This window comes from Stylophora pistillata, chromosome 11, assembly GCF_964205215.1.
Source record: "Stylophora pistillata chromosome 11, jaStyPist1.2, whole genome shotgun sequence".
Classification (NCBI taxonomy): Eukaryota; Metazoa; Cnidaria; class Anthozoa; order Scleractinia; family Pocilloporidae; genus Stylophora; species Stylophora pistillata.
The window spans coordinates 9,398,563-9,418,971 of record NC_142529.1 but is presented as its reverse complement, the minus strand read 5'-3'; the positions used below and the strand labels follow the sequence as shown (position 1 = coordinate 9,418,971).

The window sequence follows — 20,409 nt, the reverse complement described above, 5'->3', positions numbered from 1 at the left end:
TGTATTATCCAACTGTAGTGTAGATTGATCGTTAGGGGCAGAGAGGGAAGGAGATGGAGCAACTCGAATAAAAAAAAAAAAAAAAAAAAACGGCCAAAATAGAGGACAAAAGTGAAACGGCACTTTAAGGCACAAAAAAGGGATCATCGACGAGCATGGAAGCTTAGCTTTAGTTTTTAACGTGTTCTCTCCACTTTAGCTTTAAATGAAAAGGATGGTAAGCTTTCCTTTATCTATAGATAAGACAGTTTGCGAATTACCTCATCCAACGATCCAATATTAGATACTAACAACACTCGCAAGGGCATATTGGGTTGTAATACAAGATGCCAAAAATAGGCCCCCATCCGTATAGGTGGTGGCTTGCTCCGATAAACTTTCTAGAAATTGTTCGTTGTTCCTTGAGGTCTAAATCGTGTCGATATCAGAGGAAAATTGGAACAAAAAGAGGAATTAAGGAACAGTGGAACAACATCTGCAAGCCTTAATCGACACTTCTTGCTTTGCAACTTTTTAGTGTGATTTGAAGAGCAAATTTCCTCCTTCGTGTCTGTGATAAAAAGCAGCCGTTTCAGAATTCAAACAGTCCCAAAACGGGTCCAACACCGTATTTACCAGTGTGTAAGATGGTGTGAGATCATTTCGATGAGAGGTGAGGGGTGAAAACTCCCCACTCTTGTCAAGGACACTAGCTGTCATTAATGCAGGTTAGAGGAGTACATAACAGACAAAACGAACTTAAAAACGCAAGAAAAACGCAACTGGATCGTGATAGCTACTTTCATAACTAGGAGCGTAATAAGAACGCAATAAAAACCTAATAGTAAAGGTAAAATGCAACAGAGGAGAACGCAAAGGTTAAGTACCACTGAACAGAAAACTGACGCAGTAGCATACTCAAACGGTAACGTAGCAACGAATAAAAAGAGTAACGCGAAAGGTTACGAAAGATGTAAATCGACAGCGCGCGAACAAAATAAACTGTAAAGGGGGAACGAAAGTCATTTAACAGCCACTGTAAATTGGAAAGTAGATCGCAACAAAAATAAATCGCATTAGGCAGTTTTTAAATCCAAACACACAGATAAGCTAACCTTGTTCAAAATACAGATTTATTTACATCTTTTTTGGATAGTAATGTACAATTAGGATTAAAAAAAAAAAAAGGTGTTACGTGACAGTTATGGTTGTTCATTGTTTTGTTGTCATCTATATTGGGTACGTGTCTATCTACAAGAGACAAGAAAAAGATGCTCTCGTGATCCACACTCCAAATAGTAGCTAGACAACTTGGCAATGTAACACACGATGTGCAGTAAAAGAGCCTTTCCATCAAAATCCTACCCAACGGCGACCGGCGGGAGTCTGGAGCCAGAGGGCGGACGGGAATTTATAACGGTCTCCATGTCCTTTATTTGAACTCGCAATTTCCTAATCTCTGTCTTCTGCATATCAATCATTTTTTCCATTTCCAGATTTTCCTCGGACAGTTTCCGTTTGTTCTCCATATTCCCAATTTCCTCGTCTTCAGGGAATTGCTGTTGTTTGCGCATGACGCCTAATGCGGTTTCTAGGTCGTGAACTTGAGTGCGGGCGATTTTGAGCTCACGCCTTAGGTCATTGATCTCTTTAATGAGAGTGACGTTCTCCTAAAACAGAAAAAAAAGATGGCGTCAAGATAGAAAGTGGTGCAAACAAGATATATTTGCAAACAGGTTTTCTCAGTATCGATATCTAAATTTATGATACTTCAGCTAAAGTGCGATGCATCGAATGTCACGTGATATGTGCCCTACGGCAGCTTAATAATTCTACAATTTTATGCAATCAATATTTCAAAAGAAAAAAAAAAAGACGGAGGGGCTTTTAACATAAAAGTTCACGAGCGATGTAAGACGGTAGTACTGGGCACGAGTAATTTAAACAAGAACAGCCGTGAGAAGCCACGGGCTTCGTGTCGCGTGTGCTACTGTATTCTTACCACGCGCCTGCTACGCAGCTACCGACAACTTGAACGCGAAAAGAACGAAAGTGAAACGCACAGAAAAACTCAAGACGAGCACATGCACTTCACCGTAATCGCGTGTTCGTCGTGCGTATTACTTGCATTCCTGTCATGAGCCTTGCTACGCAGCTACCATTATCTTGAGGGCAAAAGAACGCGTGTAAAACGCGTGTAAAACGCGTGGCAAATGAAAGACGAGCAGATACACTTCACCAAAACTGCGTTTTCTGTGAGCTACATTTCAAAAGAAGTCGTACGACGTCTACAAGTTTTAACTTTCTCACCTGCATAATTCTGACATTATCCGCCCTGTGGATTTCAGAATCTTTAGCAAGCTTCTTTCGTAAGGATGCTACGCTTCTCTCAAGATGTTCTCGCTGACGCGCATATTCTTTTTGAATGTCCGCATCCACACCGGCGGCGTCCACCTTAAGTTGGAAAAAAATAATTGAAAAGATATAAGCGTACTGAAATTTAACAAGTTGAATTTTCAAAATAGGGGCAAAAACTCGCTGATAATGGGAGTAGTTTTTGATGAGTTTCCGTGATCAATACTGAATTTGAAAAGCTAGAGCTGAGCCATTCAGTATGGATAACGAAATATGTGGATTGTTCTAAGATACCTTTCTCTTAAAGTGTACTTCCAAACTACATAATGAAATGTTATGCAGAGTAACGCACAACCTTTCGTTTTGAAGACTTTCTACGTTTTTCAACGCTTGGCTACATGTTCTACCGCGTTTTGGCAAAATGTTTTTACTTCGAGTTCTAGTTGGCTCTTTTAAATATTTCTCTGATTGATCTGATTGGTCAGAAGACAGACCTGATACCTGCTCGATGTTAGTAGACAGTAAAATAACTAGCCATCCTTACCGAATCATCTTGGACGTATTTTTGATGCAAAGCCTTGACATTTTCTTTGAGTTTCTTAGGCTCTTGTACAAAACCGACGCAGTTGTGGAGGTCAGTCTTGAATCTCTTCACCACAGCTTCAACATCACGCACCTAAAATAAATACAACGCAATCATCAAATATCGATCAGTGAGCGAATCAGCAGGTTAATTCTGGAGGAAAAATCATTACTTGACGAAGGAACTCCGGATTAAATTGCATGCGAAAACCGATACCGCACCAATCGCGAAGCGATGAGTGCGATATCGGTTTTCAAATGCAATTTAACGCGGAATTCACGAGTTAAATAACTGATTTTCCTTCAATCGCATAATTAAATAAAAATTAAAAAAAAAAACAGCATTACCTATAGTTGTTAAGTATACGTAGAGGCGAAACAATATCACTTAGCCTCGTTTTCAACTCGCAATTCCACGCCGAATACCTCGTTTGGCCAACCAATCAGAATGCTGAGATTTTATTCAATGATGCGATTCTCACCAGTAAGTAACACAATCCAAGTTCAAAACTGTCCTTACCCTTTGCCTCTCCATATGCATTTCTTTGTCTGTGGCCTTAAGTTTCAGTCTTAGCTCAGTGATGTTCAATTCCAGGCTCGTGTTTTGTTTGTGGAAACGTTCAAGCTCGCTCTCCATCTGTTGAACAAGACAATGCAACGTAAGGTCAAATCTCTTGTCGAACCTGTGGCCCACAATGCAAAAGAGTTTTTCCTGTTTTCGCGGCAAGGAAATGTTAAGTATGGCAAAATATCACATAACGCCACAGCTTTTTCCAGTATCTGTATTGCCCGTGTATTAGAAAAGATTGAAATACAATAAACGCAGTAAAAAGCGCGCGCCAAAATTCAAAACAAAGAATACACGCAAGGCGAGAAGAGGCGACGCATGCGCACGCGGACATTCTGTGGGGCGCGCGCAAGTACGTCAACAATCGACAACAGAAACATTTTTTTGTTCAAACACAAAGTTATATGCTTGCTAGCTTAAACTGAAGTAAACGAATCACCGAAGATACGGTCAACACTCGCTGTAGGTTGGTAATTAAATGACATTTAACGGTCGCTTACCTCTTGAATTTGTTCTTTCATGGCTTTTATGTCATTCTCTCTCGGTTCTATTTGTTTTTTCAGCTCCTTGATTTTATAATCCAAGACAAACTTGAACTTTTCAAGCTCTTGATTCTTTTTCTTTAAGTCGTAGATTCGTTTTTCCTGGAAAAGAAGGTCAATGTTAATCAAAGATACTATTTAGAATCTTTATGAAGCGTTAAATTGGTTAAACCAATCGGTCGATCCGTCCGTGGTCCGTTGGTCAGTCTGTCTGTCTGTCTGTCAGTCTGTCTGTCTGTCTGTCTGCCTCCTGTCTGTCCTCCAGTCGGTATTTCAGCCTGCCTATCTCTCTTTCTGTCTCTGTCTGTCTGTCTGTCTGTCTGACTGTCTGCCTGTCTGTCTGTCTGTCTGCCTCCTGTCTGTCCTCCAGTCGGTATTTCAGCCTGTCTATCTCTTTCTGTCTCTGTCTGTCTGCCTGCCTGTCTATCTGTCTGTCTGTCTGCATCCTGACTGTCCTCCAGTCGGTATTTCAGCCTGCCTATCTCTCTTTGTCTCTGTCTGCTTGCCCTTCCGTCTGTCTGTCTATCTGTCTGTCTGCCTGTCTGTCTGTCTGCCTGCCTCCTGTCTGCCCTCCAGTCGGTATTTCAGCCTGCCTATCTCTCTTTCTGTCTCTGTCTGTCTGTCTGTCTGCCTCCTGTCTGTCCTCCAGTCTGTATTTCAGCCTATCTCTCTTTCTGTCTGTCTGTCTATCTGTCTGTCTGTCTGTCTGTCTGTCTGCCTCCCGTCTGTCCTCCAGTCGGTATTTCAGCCTGTCTATCTCTCTTTCTGTCTCTGTCCGTCTATCTTTTCATTATTTCACTATTTGTTCCGCCTGTCTCGTTGTCGGTGTGCACGCTTCATCTGATTGATCTGTCTTTTCGTTGGTCTAAGTTTTGTCTGCCTCCCCGACCGCCTCGGTGTGCCAATTTGCAGTATAACTGTCTATTTGTCCTGGCCTACTGTCTAACATACTGACCGCATACTGACCCCGTTTTTGCATCTACCCGTCCTTTTGTCTGCCTTTCTCTCAGGCAAATAAAATGTCATTTAACTGATCAGTCACGACTTATTCAGCTAATCAGCAAGGGATCACGTTGTAAGTCGGTTATTTGGTCGTCCTGACGATTGTTAAGCTGGCCAACACTTGTCGGTATCACAGTTAGTCAGCTAGACAGCTAGTCAGCTACACGGTAAATCAATCACATAGCCTACCATTAGGCGGCCATTTCCGAATTACCTTTTCAAAACGAGGCCTGGTGCTAAACAACTCTTATGAAAATGAGTTTAAATTGTGTGTGAATGAAAACGTTTCATCATATGAAAGGATGAGCGACCTAAATTTTGAAGAAGCCTAAGGTAATTCGAAAATGGTCTTTTGATGGATCCATCAACTGGTCAATGAATAAGTGTGCTGATGGGTCAGTCAGTCATTCGACCAGTCAGAGAGGCAGTCCGTGAGTTGGTTATTTCTTCAATGTGGTCTTAACAAGAATAACAAACACAACTTCACTCTACCTTATCTTGAATGGTTTCGTCTCGTTCCTGGATTTCCTTCTTCAGTCCATAGATATCTTTTTCCAGAGACTTTATCACTCCTTGTAGTTTGTTGTTCTCGTTTTGTTGGCGTTGGATTTCAGCTTTGTAATCATCGATTTCCTTTTGTAGACTCGTAAACTACACCCAAAAAAAATGAAGAGTAGCGTTAAGTTCATATAAGGCAGCTAAAGAAGGTGACATCGACAACGACAGCCTTAGCTTACAAGCAGACCCCTCGTTATAAGAATACGCGTTTCTCCACCCGCGAGAAGATTGGAGACAGGTTTACAGGGAGTCTGGCACAAATGATCAGTGCTCGACCCCTTTCCAGACCTCTCGCCGACTCACGTTGTTCAAGGCCTTGTACCTTCCCGCGAGCAAAAACGCTCGTGTCGAAGAGCCACTCGCAGGCTGTTACAACTTCAACCAAATCAGAAACACTGCACAGACACCTACAAAGTTAGAGGTTTGCTGTTGCTATTGTTGGATTTTTTGCTTTGTTGCTCTTTGATTTTACTTGTTCTCTGTCCAGCTTCAACTTCAATCATTTCGCTCCAGAACCTTTTTTTACGTTGCTAACTGTAAGATGACGGCGTGATGAAATTTCTCCCTTAAACCTGATTTCAGCAGGGTTCATATCCTCTAAATAAGCCGCTAAAAACTCAAAATTCACTACAATGAAGAACTACTAATTGTTCACAAATCTTGGGAGGTAACTCTTTACACCCTAACATTGGTGAACATATTCTCTACACTCTTTTCCATTCATTTCCTAAAGTACTGACAAAGAGAATTTGCTAAACAATCAAGAGCTTCTTTAGTTGGTGATCATTTCCTTTATTCTCCTGACCTTAATGTGTGATTCAGGGGTGATATTGTAAGGAGAAATTAGATGTTAGTCACTCTTAAGGATTAAACGGTCATTTAACCTTTTTTCTCATGATTCCTGTCTCTCCTTTCAGTCTTAAATTTGCTTCTTTCTCCTCTCTCAGCCTGCGTTCGTACTTGTTTTTTATATCCAAGATTTCTCGGTCTGCATCCTCTTCGATTTGTTTCTTTGTTTCTTCGTACTCTCGTAACTGCTGCCGTGACTCTTCTTGAGACTGTTGTAAAAATTAATAAATTAATAAAAATCAATAAATTAATAAAAATTAATTAATTAATAAAAATTTATTAATAAAAATGGTAAGAACAGATTCAAACTTAAATTTGCATTGTGAGACGAACTCAGGAAATCTGTATATATATCTTATAAACCAAGCGCGAGGGCCGTACCGGGAGAATATCGGCCCGAGGTCTTGACAGTACGGATCTCGCCGCGCTCGGTCCGTACAAAAAAGACCGAGGGCCGATATTCTTCCAGTACGGTCCCGAGCAAGCTTGGTTAATAAGAGATTTATTATACGACTGAAGTTCAAAGCGAAACAAGTGCGGTATCATTCGGGACCATTCGGGACAGTGCCCGGTCCAATACTGAGAGAATATTGACCGGCAATAGAGCATTTTGATTGGTTGATTTTAGTTATTGGCCCTCTGACTGCCCGAGTGGTGTAATAAAACCAAATGACCTTATATATCAATTTTACCCTACTTACCTGTTCCAACTGCGCGCTTTTTTCTGTCAGTTTGTTCTCATAATACTCCGTCAATTCTTCTAGCGCTTGTTCCTTGGATTCCTCCATCTCCGTCAACTGTCGCTCGTAATCTTCTTGCATCTTCTGGCTCTTGGCCTGAAGCTCTTGGTATTTCTCATACTCTGACATAAGCTTTTGGTTGTTCGCTGACTCGAGGTCCTGCAGTTCCTTGCCGTGCTTTTCCAAATAGTCAGCAATCTCCTCCTCGTGTTTCGCTTCTTCTTTGTCCTTGTCGGTCTTGAGAACTTGGTTTTTAGTTTTCAAAGATTCCATCTCCTGTATAAATTTCTCTGTGAGTTCCTTGATTTTTTCATTGTAGTTCATGTCTTTTAGACGAAGCTGGTACTCGTTTTCCATCTTGAGTTCCTCGACGCGCGTTTTAAGCTCAGCCATCATGGAATTCTAGGTTGAAAGAACGATAACAAATTGTCGGTTCTTGCAACTGAAAAATCATAAACGGGTTTTAACAAAAGCTTCGAGCATTGGATGGATTTTCCAGTGGGAAAGAACTGAATTAACGTCGTACCGGCATTTAGGAACATACCAGGATGTTTTATCATTAAAAATTATCACTTTTTCTCAACAAAGCTAAGGAAAGCGCTACACTAACGTCTGACTGGCATTCGGGAATACCCAGATAGTCGTAACATAAAAAATTATCATTTTTTCTTAACAAAGAGAGAAGGGCCCTCGGAGGGGGGGGAGGGGTTATCATTTTTTCTTAACAAAGAGAGAGGGGCCCTCGGAGGGGGGGGAGGGGGTTACCATTTTTTCTTAACAAAGAGAGAAGGGCCCTCGGAGGGGGGGAGGGGGTAAAATCACAAGCACCTTCACACTACAAAAGCGATGCCCTAGAAAAACAAGAATCTCAAAATCGTTTACGATAAATACCCTGTAATTGGCTGGGAATCATTACAACTCCTGCTCAACCAATCACAAGTCATTACGATGCACAAACATCCCAGCTCCACTAACAAGACGTGAAAACATCAACCTTGATAATATTGCATGCTAAATATCTAGGTTTTTATGGATTTTTTTTGGCTGACCTTTTCTTCCAAGTCAGATTTGGTGATAAGAATCTCCTCTGCATATCCTACTTCTTTATCTCTCTTCATTCCTCGGCCTTCCTTATCCACAGCTTTAAAGATGAACAAACAAGCGTCCTCGGACACTGTGAACAGGTACTGATCGTCATACGACATGCGCATCTAAAAAAACAAAAAAAGAAATAGCTACTAACTTCATTTACTCCATTTTCACTGCATTAAATTTTGCAGTGGGGAAGGACTAGAAAGGAACATACGAACCATTCGTGCTAGTCCACCCTCCCACCCATCCCACCCCAGGGGAGGACATCCATCACACAGTAATCTCGTGTGTGGGAAATTAACGTCTCCTACCCCAACCCTGCAGGAGACGGGACCTCCATTTATTCGTCCCTATCCGAGAAGACTAGAATATCTAACCATTTCTTGATGTTATAGAAAGGTAGCAAATTCTTCTCAATTATTTTAAGACCCCGAGTGTTGGTCCAGCCGGGGCTCGAACCCTCGACCTCCCGCACAACAGTCCAGCGCTCTATCCATTGAGCTAACCGGGAGGTGGTAAACGACGATATAACACGTAGGTAAATTTCAGACCCTTTTCATATCCTATGGTTACCTTAGTGATTGCCCCAGAATGCACCTGGTGTTCCTGCCATTCTCCAGGAACTGTCAGCGGAAATTTCATGGCGCGCAGAGTCCCTGAACTGGTTCCGGCGAAGAGCATTCGACCAGAACGTGACATAACACATTGGGTCAGAACAATGTCACTGGCAGGAACTTCACGGAGAATCTGTTGAAAAGAAATTAATGAACACGTTAGGAGTTCACCAGAGAGCCTCGTGAGGGAAAAAGACGCTTTACAAACAAACACAATAATTTTCGAATGCAAACCAGCATTTCCTCCAACAGCCATTAAATCATGTAACGTAACACATTCAGCAAGAAAGACATCTCTGTCTTCCGTACTAGTTCCCTTCCCTCAAGATCAAATGGCTAATTACTAGCTGGTTTTGTAAAGCTTCGCTCCATGATCGGTCTGGAAAACTCGCGCCACTCTTTCAACCAATCAGATGCTAAGATAAAGCCGTGGTCGTCCGCATTTTCCCGCGCTTTAGGCAGTTTTCTTGTCTTTACTTCGCGTACTCATTGAGCCCCTTGCGCATTTTCCTGGGCTCTAATTGCCCCTTGTGATAACTTTGGTTAAGGTTTTGCGACACTAAATATATACTCTCTATAGATGCTATTTCTGGTCATTATTTACTCAAAAAACTTAGCTTTTCCTACCTGTGAGTCACAAATTTCCTTGAGTGTCCTGTCAGATCCCACAGCGAAGGTTGTCCTACTGTCCGGGGACACAGAAACACTGGTGTAGCTACAGGATTTGAGGACACTCTCTCCTTCACGCTTGTAGCTGGTTACATTCCACTCATAGACGGCGCCATCCATACCACATGAAATGATTTTACTGTCATCCTGGCTCCAGATCACTTGGCGAACCTTGCAAAAGAACGTCAACACTCCTTCAGTTTTACGACGATGACCACTCGAAACAAATGTTAGATGAGAAAAGGAAATTAAATCTGAGTTTCCTCAACGATTAGAACCTTAGACCTTCCGAAGAAAGCGATCACACATCTGTTCAGAGGTTGTAATGACTGGGAGGTATGCTTTCAAAAAAAAGTCCTCCGAGAGGACAAGTGCTTTCTGGTATTGGAAAGCACACCTAGTTACATTCAATTTTTACGTATGACTGCGGAACTGTCATCGGTAAACTTGTCCACGAAACATTCACGTTTTCGCCGCCATATTTAAAATTGCACTTGCACAATGAAGTGTGATCCCAGTAAAAATAAACTTCGGTTACTGGTCCAATTTCAGTCGTTCTCACTTCAGGATCCGGAAGTATTCGGAAGTTACGAACTATCTTAATGACAACATGAAGACATAATGCGTACTGACTTTGTGCCAGTAAGCACAAAAATCAGCGTAAATTTCAGTTACCTTTCCATTATGTCCCTTCAGGTTTCCAACGTTCTCAAAGGTTGTGGAAGAGTACAGCTGAATCACATTGCCATGCACAGCAGCAAACAGATGACCACCATTACTGAAGGAACACTGAAGAACAAAAATATCGCAAACTTAACACTCTTGTTGTTGTCAGATGGTGAAGCCGCGCACTAGAAAAATCATTCATCGAGAAAAGAACTTTATCCAGAGTGACTCAAATAATTTATTTGGGACGAGAAACGGTCTTCACAAGTAACAATCTGTCACAAACTGAAATTGTCCTCAAACTTCACAGGCCTTTGGATAATTAAGCATTACAAATAACTTCACTTTCTCTCGGGTTACCGGTGTTATGTTGGGAGAACATGAAAAGAATTTGTAAATCGCAAACCGGAGGCGGGTGATTTACAAACTTTTCGAGTGTTCTTCCACTATCCCAAGCGGGTTATCGCGCCGGTAAACCCTTACCAAGTGCAATCTATTGCATTTCTACAATAAACATCAATTTCCTATTGGTTTACCGGTGTAATAAACGCTAAGTTTTTGACCAATCACGATGCTCGTGGTATCCCAGCTATTTTAAGGTGGCTGGACACAGTTTTTGATACCTGTGTTTCTTTCACCCTTTTCTCTAAAACCCTTGATCTCTCGGTCGCTAAAACTGGCAGCAAGCAAGTTAACAACACAAACTTTGTTTTTTGGACAGTTAAGCTGACGTATGTGCCGTTGTCATGACGACAGGAATAAATATAAACAGGAAATTAAAATAAGTTTTTTTTATTTGTAGAAAATCTAGTCATTAAATTTTCTTTAGAATTTGCATGCAACGAGCTTGTAACGATGCCCACAAGTTAACACCATTTTGCTAACAATTTAACAGAGATCTCCCTTGCTGAAGGTTCATTCGATTATCTAGAATTTCCTTTGTTTAAAATTAATCTTTTTTGATACTCCAGTTACTTATTTCCTAAAGTATTTTCGTACCAAATTTCGTGAAATTCTAATGAGTGGTTCTCAAGAAATGGGCATATTTCCGAGAGAGCAATTTTCCATTCAATCGCAATTTTTTTACTTACTACGCATGCGTTGCATTTAACTGGGTTCTTTCGGTAACTACGGAAAAGCTGAAAGTTGCTGTGTTCTTTACGCCGTTAACTTTTCTAACACATCTTTGTAATAAAAGGTTAAAGCCCTCAATACACTGCGCCAACTATTGAGAAAAATAGCACAGACAGTGTGGGTACGTATTAAGTAAATAAAATGACCGCTCTATTGACGGCATGTTTGTTTTTTGCAATCATTGTGCGCGCGCTGAATTGCATCAGCAAAAGCACGCTCGAAAACTGTGTTCGGCCTCCTTAAAATACGAGAGTTAAGTTTCATATTCGCATTGGTGATATCGGTGTGCTAACTCATTTCAAAGAACTCTTCAGTCTCTAAATCGCTTTCCTTTCGGAGATAAGATTTCACAAGGTTGCTAACGAAACCTAACCTTCCCTTCTCGGTGGGTTTCACAAAGACAATGCAATACTTCAAATATTAACCACTGTGAGGTTGCTACGCCACAGAAACGACGATTTTCAGTTGTGTGAGGCGCGACTTAAGTTTGGCGACCTTGTTTAAACGTTATTAAAATCGTGTTTTTGGCAGGGGCAACTGACTCGTTTCAAGTGGCAACCGGCTTTCACGTATCATTGTTGGTGATAGATGGCTCTTGAGATTTGGTAACCATTGGAAACGATGAGGGTTGCCGTGACAACATCGTATTTTTACCGTCAAAACTCCGTCACAAATCTTTTCCGCGCCTCACCCGACTGATATAATCGTAGTAAATGGATATAATTAGAGTAAATGGATATCCCATCCACTCCTCTCTACATGGCTCGTTCTTGATGAACTCACTGACCTCTCTACAGCCTCTGATGGTGAATTCCTTAAAGGATCTGATATCGTCGATCAACAGGTTCATAAGTCGCAGCTTGTCACTGAATCCCACCAAGATGTACAGTCCAGAGGGGTGGAGAGCTATGCTGTAACACTCTTCCTGAAATTCCTTATATTGTTCCAATGAACTGGAAGATAAAAAATTGAATGAAGAAATGACACATAAATTTTTCTTAAATTTGTGCGTGAAATGGGATCAGGATCCCCATTTGCTATCTTCTATCCAATGTGGGTAATACATATATCTTATTAGACGTTTTCTTGTGTAGTATCGCTGAGTATTTTTACGAGTTGGGCCGTATTTTGACGAGCCTGTAGGGCGAGTCAAAATACAAATAACGAGTAAAAATACTCAGCGATACTACACAACGAAACGTCTAATAAGTTATTTATTATCCAACACGCCAAACTGTTATTTCAGTGCGGGCGAATTTCGCGGATATTTATTTACGGGGAGTACGCGACAGAAGTATGCGAAGCGGAACGGAATTGACGCGTTGTTGTGTTGCTGTTTCTATTTTCTTCATTAAATGAAGAAATGTTCTGGTCGTCAGGCTGTTTTTCTTCGTTCGATTCATTTAATGAACTTGTATCTATATTTGCCAGCCATTCTGACTCTTCGTCGTCGGAAATATGATTCAAATTGTCCGCCATTTGTTTTTTTTTTCGTAACTACAATCCAATTCTTCGCTTGCGCGATGTGAGAAAACCTGTTTAACCGGTACTCAACAATAGACGAGCACAAATACCGCGTGATATTTGTACTCGTCTATGGCGTTATTTGTACTCGTCTAGGTGTAGTTGGATAATAAATGTACTTCCTTACCCCACCCCCTCCCATAGTTGGCTTTGTCACTTAACATTAACAATACATTACCCCCTTACCACCTCCCACTCCTTTACTACCCCCTCCCCCATGTCTGGCTATGTCACCTTACATTACATGTGTGTCTATAATTTCTTCCTTGACTACTTTGATTTGATTTGGCTTAGAGGAGTGAGCAAAAGAATCTGATATTCAATATGATAATTGTGCATAGCAAAACAGCATAAGAATTAGCCAAGAATATATAATGACCATTATTAACAACTAGATCATTGGATAATGCAATTCAAGACTTTTTATTGGCTTAGCCATTATGGTATATCAGCCAATATACCATAATCTACAAATATGGCAAGCGTACGTGTCAGCTTAAGATTAAAAGGGAGCTAAAAATTTCATAAAATTTAATAATTTAATTTAACGTTTTTAATAAAACAATTATTCCACTTGCGCTTGTTGGATATGAGATGATTATAGCCAACTCGGCGCTACGTGCCTTGTTGGCTATCTATCATCTCATATCCAACGTGCGCTTGTGGAATAATTGTTAATTATTTGTTGGAAATATTGGAAACTCACCAAACTTCATAGTTCCATATTCTCACAGATCTGTCCAAACCACAAGTTGCTATGAGTGGTTTTCGTATACAAACATCCATACCGGTGATAACACCACGATGGAATGCCTGTGACAACAGCTCAAATGAGGCAATGTCGCCCTGCAAAGGACATAGTTTAAAAATCAAGATATGGAAACATAAAAAGAACATTGACAGAAGCAACATCAAATCAGAACATCCAGTTAAATTTAAATTAAAAAAAAAAAATGATGCAGCCCTGAACATGCAGAAAGTTTACTTTCTGACAACTGATTTCACTTAGAACAAATGCCAGTGCAGCAAATGATAAACAGCTCATGTCTGGTGCAAAAGAAAGCAATTAGCTAATGGTTTCTGTAAGAGTCTCAAATGTTTCCCCAAGACAAAGCCTTTGAAAACATAGGTGCTCAAGAGAATATAGAATTACAGTTAACTATACACATGTGAGCACTAATTAGTCAAATAAGACATTCAAACTTGGAGTAAGGAAGAGCATACTTTAACTGACGACTGACTTCTATCAAAAGATGTATTGTGATTTTATGACTGGTTTAATCATTACTCAACTTAAATATTATTACATCAAGATGTAGTTGTAACTCATTTTAGGTTGCTGTTATGCATTGATCAATTAAACGCTTCATCATTACCACCCCCCTCCCCTGGCAACCCCCCAGGTATTCAAATCTTTAAAGACTGGTACATGTACTGTATGTTCGAAGTCCCAACACCCAAGTGCCAGACTTGATTGTCAATTTTCTTGTAAAAGGCAAGATTAGCAACCATGACTTTCTAGTAGACCTTTTCTTCTGAGCCATCTGCTAATGATAGTGAACTTTTTACCTTTAAACATCTCCATTTAAAGGTTATAACAAGTTTATCCACTTGACAGCTCTGGTTCAAATTCCCCACCCCACCCAGGCAAGGCTCAAATCCCCCCCCCCCACTCAAATGCCTGTAGGTTGCCTAGGGAGGGAGGGGTAAGAATATTGAAGCTTAGAATTGATTGATGCATCATGATGTGCTTGTTTTGGTAAACTTAAATGTAGCTGATTACAGTTAGTAGTGCACATGCATATCTCAAAGGAAAATATCCAATGACATATACTAACAATAACAGTTATTTTTCTCGCCACTTTTTTGCCTCTCTTCCCTTTCTGTAAGGAAATAAAGGAATACCATGTTATGAACTTATTGACTTTAAAGTTTTTAAATTTTATTTCTGAATCATTAACAAGATTTAAGATCTTTAACCCTTTCACTCCAAATTTCTAAATAAAATTATCCACATTGGCTGCCATTTTATGTTTCCTATGATTTTAGTTTTAATGATTTAGAGTTTCATCAAACAATATTCCCTTGTTGTTCTTTCTCCATCCTTTCATCAACCTTTTGCTATTGTGGGAAGAAAAATCATTTTGGTCACTCCTAAGAGCAAAAGGAATAAAGAAGTTATGGGGAGTAGGGAGGGCACAGTGGTGAGAGCACTCGCCTCCCACCACTGTGGCCCGGGTTCGATTCCTAGACCTGACGTCACATGTGGGTTGAGTTTGTTGTTGGTTCTCATCCTTGCTCCGAACGTTTTTCTCTGGGTTCTCCGGTTTTCCTCCCTCCGCAAAAACCAACATTCCAAATTCCAATTCGATCTGGAAACAGTGGACAAGAAGAGCCACCCAGTGGAATGTCCATTGCTAAATTATCATTATTATCAATATTATTATTATTATCATTATTATTATTATTATCATTATTAAGAAGTTTAATGACAACTCTGAACCTCACATTTAATATTTCAATGGTCATCTTTAAGTTAAGTAACTATGTAATTGAGTTGAAGAAAAAAACTTTAGGTTTCAAAGAAAAGTTTACATATTAGCCATTGACTTCTTATATTTAGGCTACTTAAATTATCAATTTAATTTATAAACTACATACAATTTGAAATAATATTATTCAAAATTAATTAAACTTCACTTTATTCGAGAACTCTTTTTTAATTTGTTTATTTACAGGACAGTTATTTTGATTTAAAATCATAAACAGAAAGAGATCAGATCGAAATCTGAAGATTCTGGATTCATCATGAGGACTCATTTTTTTCTTTGTTTCACCCTCACAAAAGACAAAAGACATTTTCTCTACTATGAACAGTTGTTTAAATTTGCTCTTTTTTCTTTACCTTGCCAAGATCAGCAGTAGACATGGTGATACAGTACAATTGACTTGTCTTGGTGCTGCAAACAAGAGTTTCCTCTGATGGGCTCACGGTAAGATTGACTATCTCTTGATTCTCTGATAGTTGTGGGTCTGGACTCTGTGTGTCTACAGGAATCTTTATCTCTCTGGCTTTCTTGTAGAAGTCTTTTTCTTCAGTTTTCTCAAAGAGGTGTACTGTCCCTGCTCCCCCTGAACAGATGAAACCTTTTGAAAATGCAATGATGCATGTAACTTGCGGGAGAGCATCTTGGCTTACACCACTTTCAGGTACACTGGCCATACTTTGCCTGAAAAAAATATGACAGTTTGTCATATTAGGGCATTGGAACACACTATAAACCACTGTATTATACTGACACACAGGGCATTAGAATACAAAAGGAAAGCCAAGCAACAAAATGGCTACTGTAAAGAATAAGAAAGATGGTAAGTTTTGAGCTCAGTGAAGAAATATAGAAAATTTAAGATGTTTTCTGTCTTTGTCACGCGCATGGGACCAAGAAAAAATTCTGAGTCCCCATGAGGAAATGAACCTCAGACCTTTGGTGAGCAAGGCCCATTACGAAGTTCACATTTGACACGCATCCAGACAGAAGTCAGAAAACATCCTTCTATAAAGGGGCTACTGTGAACAATCCAAACTTTTTTTTCTAGGCTTCATTTTTTAAATAAAGAACCCTTAAGTGCAACAGATTTTGTTGTTGGCCATAGTTGTTGCTTTTGTCTCTAATGCATGCATATGCAATTGATACAAAGTGTTATATTTATTAAAACACTCCGTGCAATAGGCAATTTCCAAATTACTTTTGGCCCCTTTTTCAAAATGAGGCCTGGTGCTCAACCATTCTTGTGAAAATGAGTTTAATTTGCATTTGAATGAAAACTTATAATCATATGTAAGGATGAGCACCAGGACTCGTTTTGAAAATGAGGCCAAGGGTAATTCGGAAATGGGCTATTAAAATACTTCATGCAAAGAACTCTCTTAATGGCATGCTGCAAACTTGGAATCTGCATAATTTAAGTTTAAATAGTTTTGTGTACATCTTTGTATTATATTCTTAAGAAACATATACTTTCCTCTCACAGCACCGGCCCTCTTCAGTCAGGGGTCCCAATGGGTTATGGTTCAGAGGACAAGAAAATAACACTGACCAGAACAAGGGTTCAAACCTTAAACTTTAGCTCTTTTGTACTCTCTTGACATCAACAAGCAATTCATACCTTGTGGGAGCAGAAGTACTTGCCACACCACCACCAACATGAAATTCACTCTTCAGTTCCCCAGATTCAAACAACAGAAGCCTTCCAGTGTCTGTCCCAGCAATGATTCTTTCATCTGAAACCCATGCCTGGCACAGGAAATTTTGTGGCTCCATTTTCTGGAAAGCAAACTGTTTTAGATTGCCTTCACTGTAACGAAACAACTTGAAGATTCCATTCCCTACCACACAAAGCTGAGTGTTATCCTGAGGATTAAATGTCACCTACAAAGAACAAACAACAACAACAACAACAGCTAAAGTGGGATTACAAAGGTTTATATTACAATGCAAATAATTCAAAACTACATGTTACCTAAAGGAAGATTTTTATTATAAATTCCCCCTTTATACCCTAACATCAGTATGCAATTTCTCCATACTGTTCCCTACACATTTCAGGGCTTGACACTAATGGTAGCCAACTAGTCACAGACTAGTAGAAATTCAGTTTTAGCTAGTGGTTTTGGATTTCCACCAGCCAGTTTGGCTAATAAACAAACTGAAATTGTTGCGACATCTGAGTTGTCACTAGCCACTTGGCTACTAAGTTGAAAAGTTAGTCAAGCCCTGCATTTCCTATCATAATGGTATATACAGGGGGAATTTGTTTAACAATCAAGAGCTTCTTGAGTTTGTGATTAATTTTCTTTATTTTCATGATCTTATTGTTTGGTTAAGGGGTAAAAGCATAGGGAGAAAATAGACGCTTATCTCACTAAGGTGCTAAATGGTAAATTCATCACGAGTATGTGGAGGCGCGGTGGCCTCATGGTTGGTGCGCTCAACTCCTGATCGAGTGATCCAGGTTTGAGCCCCGGCTGGGGACATTGTGTTGTGTTCTTAGGCAAGACACTTTACTCTCACATTGCCTCTTTTCACCCAGGTGTTTAAATGGGTACCGGCAAATTTCATGCTGGGGGGTAACCTTGCGATGGGCTGGCATCCCATCCAGGGGGGTGTAGAAATACTCCCAGTCGCTTCATGCTACAGAAACCGGAGATAAGTGCCATCCTGATGGGCCACTGCCTCATAAAAAGACTTTACTATGGGGCATAAAATATAAAAATAAACAGAATTTCCTCATTGGGCTACATTAAGTTGGTCATTTGAAATACATTGAAGTACTCCTCATCCCTAATCAATTCCCACAGCTGTAGTTCTTGGTGGATCATTTAACCTTTAAGTCCCAAGATCTACCTAGAATTTCTCCTTACTGACTGCCATACAAATCCTTCTAAATTAGACAGGAGGATTTTGTGTTATAACAATAAATCATCCTCTTGCTGATAAGCTTGTCTTTTCCCTTTACTTGTTTGCAAGGTAACATGTTGGAATTCCAGGGAGAAGTTACAAGTTAATCACTTTTAGAACTCATTTTGGTGGTTTCTAATTATGAAACTACAACTCATATTTTCTATTTTCTCTTACATTAAGGGTACTATAGTGTTACTCTGTACACAAAAGAAAATCATTGAAATATCGTAGTTCCTCAAGGTATAAAATCATGCCAATGGTAAAGGATACTTAAAATTTCAATATTTTAACAATGAGCCAAATAGAGAAAATAAGTGATAAACAAGTAACTTCTCCATTTAATATCCATACATGACCCAGCAAACAGGTAATGAGAATACTCAAACTTATCAGGAAGAAGTTATTATCTTGATATAGCACCAAATTCTCGTGACTAATTTACAAGGAAGTGTGTAGTAGCTAGAAGAGAGAATTAGTGATTAGTTCTTGGGAGCTTAAGGGTCAATTCACCTTATCTTGGTTCATTCAGGATACGTGTGCTGCTGAAGGTCTAATCATGTTTTACCTAATTTTAAGTACTTTTGTACAAGCGGATAAAATGTACAGTACAGTGAAAACACTGGAGGCATTTTTTCTTAGTTGATATCCTTATGTATCTATAAATAACTATTTTTGGGTACAATACTCAACTTATAATATTATGAGAAATACATACAATGAAATCGTTCATAAACATTTTATGTATCGGGACTCATGCTATTGTCAACTTATTGACAAGGTGTCTGTTTACTTTTTGGTATCTTATTCAGTACCTCGGCAAACAGTCAAACTGATTTGGTTATCTTTACTCGTCTACCTCATTTCAGGCAACCAGAGATGAAAGGGAAAGAGAGAGCATTTTGACAAGATTTAATTGTTGCTACAACCAAGCAAGTTCTAAATTAAATTTTGAGGTTCGTATCAACAAGTTTAACAGGAACGCAGTTTTACTTATCCGCCGAATCAGAAGAAAGATAGATGTTACGTCTTAAAAGAGGATGCCACAACTATTATTTACCTGATAAACCGGCGAGTTCATCTGATTGGTAGATTTTGTAACAGCCATCACTTTAGCCTTCTCCCAGGTCCAATAAAGCAATGTCCAGTCCGGTCTTCCCCCTTGAGACACAAGATACTTAGAATCCGGTGAGAAGGCCAAGCTGACAAATTCGTTGGACTGAACCTCTGTAGAGCTGAGCACTTTCTTCTTTCTCAACGTGTTCAGATCGTAGATGGTTACCGTAGCTTTCTCCCCTTTCTCCGCTATGGCGACGTACCTTCGATTGGGACTGACTGCCATGGATGTCATTCCGGCGCTTTTATCTGTGCCAGGAATGAACCGTTGTGATTTCTGGTCAATGTTGAACAAAATGCAGTTCGATCCAGACGGGTAAATGATCGTTTGTTCATCCAGGTAGCAAATATTATCGGCAACATCGGCCTTGAGGCCAAAGCAATGTCGCGGGGTAGCTACTGCGATCGACATTGTTGATGTGAGATTTAGGTTACGCTCGTAATTTAAGCAGATAAATCCAAATCAAACTCCTGCAACGTTTTAAAATGACGTTCGGAGCTACGTTGACCCTTTAAAGGTAAATCGGCGACTTCAGATGTCGTTAAAAGGCATAAAATGCAGCAGTAAACGGCCCTGCATACAAAACATGGTTTCTAGTGAAGTTTATTTCGTTGCCAAGGACAGCTGCTAAAAGGGGCGGATACCAAGTCCTCCACCATGATACCGCTGGTCACTTCTGCAGGGGAGACGATTAAAATCGGGAAACCTCCGAGATCCCAGAAAAAAATTCAAATCGGCAGAAAGAAAAAAATTAAGTTATAGATTGGTCTAGGCCGGGCTGAATGGGAATAAACTATGCCTTTGCTCTAGAGTACGGCCGAGATTCGAGTTGGCGAGCGAAGCGATTGTCGAGAGGTGTGCGCGCCAGAACTCTCCGTTTCACTTTAACTTTTCACGATCGCTCGCAACGCTTGCCAGTTGGAATTTCGCAGCTTTATTGCTCCTGTCGCAACGCCAAC

General features: G+C 40.0%; 1 protein-coding gene across 2 annotated transcripts; it reads right to left on the bottom strand.

The window, feature by feature from the left end:
• Positions 1-1,090: 1,090 nt before the first annotated feature.
• LOC111331563 (cilia- and flagella-associated protein 57) lies at positions 1,091-20,065 on the bottom strand. Of its 2 annotated transcripts, XM_088738560.1 has the most exons (18): positions 19,394-20,001; positions 17,042-17,304; positions 15,780-16,104; positions 14,713-14,757; positions 13,581-13,720; positions 12,138-12,303; positions 10,226-10,339; positions 9,509-9,721; positions 8,841-9,014; positions 8,225-8,386; positions 7,137-7,577; positions 6,471-6,644; positions 5,521-5,679; positions 3,985-4,128; positions 3,437-3,553; positions 2,879-3,010; positions 2,290-2,433; positions 1,091-1,649 (listed from the first exon to the last, which is right to left on the bottom strand). In XM_088738560.1, exons 1-18 carry the CDS (start codon positions 19,859-19,861, stop codon positions 1,341-1,343), a joined length of 3,690 nt encoding a protein of 1,229 aa, XP_088594686.1. In that variant the 5' UTR covers positions 19,862-20,001; the 3' UTR covers positions 1,091-1,340. The 2 variants fall into 2 exon arrangements, with proteins under 2 accessions (XP_088594686.1, XP_088594687.1); XM_088738561.1 differs by lacking the exon at positions 14,713-14,757 and having other exon boundaries at positions 19,394-20,065.
• Between the last annotated feature and the right edge of the window lie 344 nt (positions 20,066-20,409).

Excerpts from the sequence above, each read along its gene's own strand:
- LOC111331563 (XM_088738560.1), bottom strand. The coding sequence starts at position 19,861 with ATGTCGATCGCAGTAGCTACCCCGCGACATTGCTTTGGCCTCAAGGCC. Across the intron at positions 14,758-15,779 it reads CTACTGCTGATCTTGGCAAG|AAAGGGAAGAGAGGCAAAAA; the intron begins GTAAAGAAAAAA and ends ATTTCCTTACAG. Across the intron at positions 13,721-14,712 it reads CGAGAAAAATAACTGTTATT|GGCGACATTGCCTCATTTGA; the intron begins GTTAGTATATGT and ends TGTCCTTTGCAG.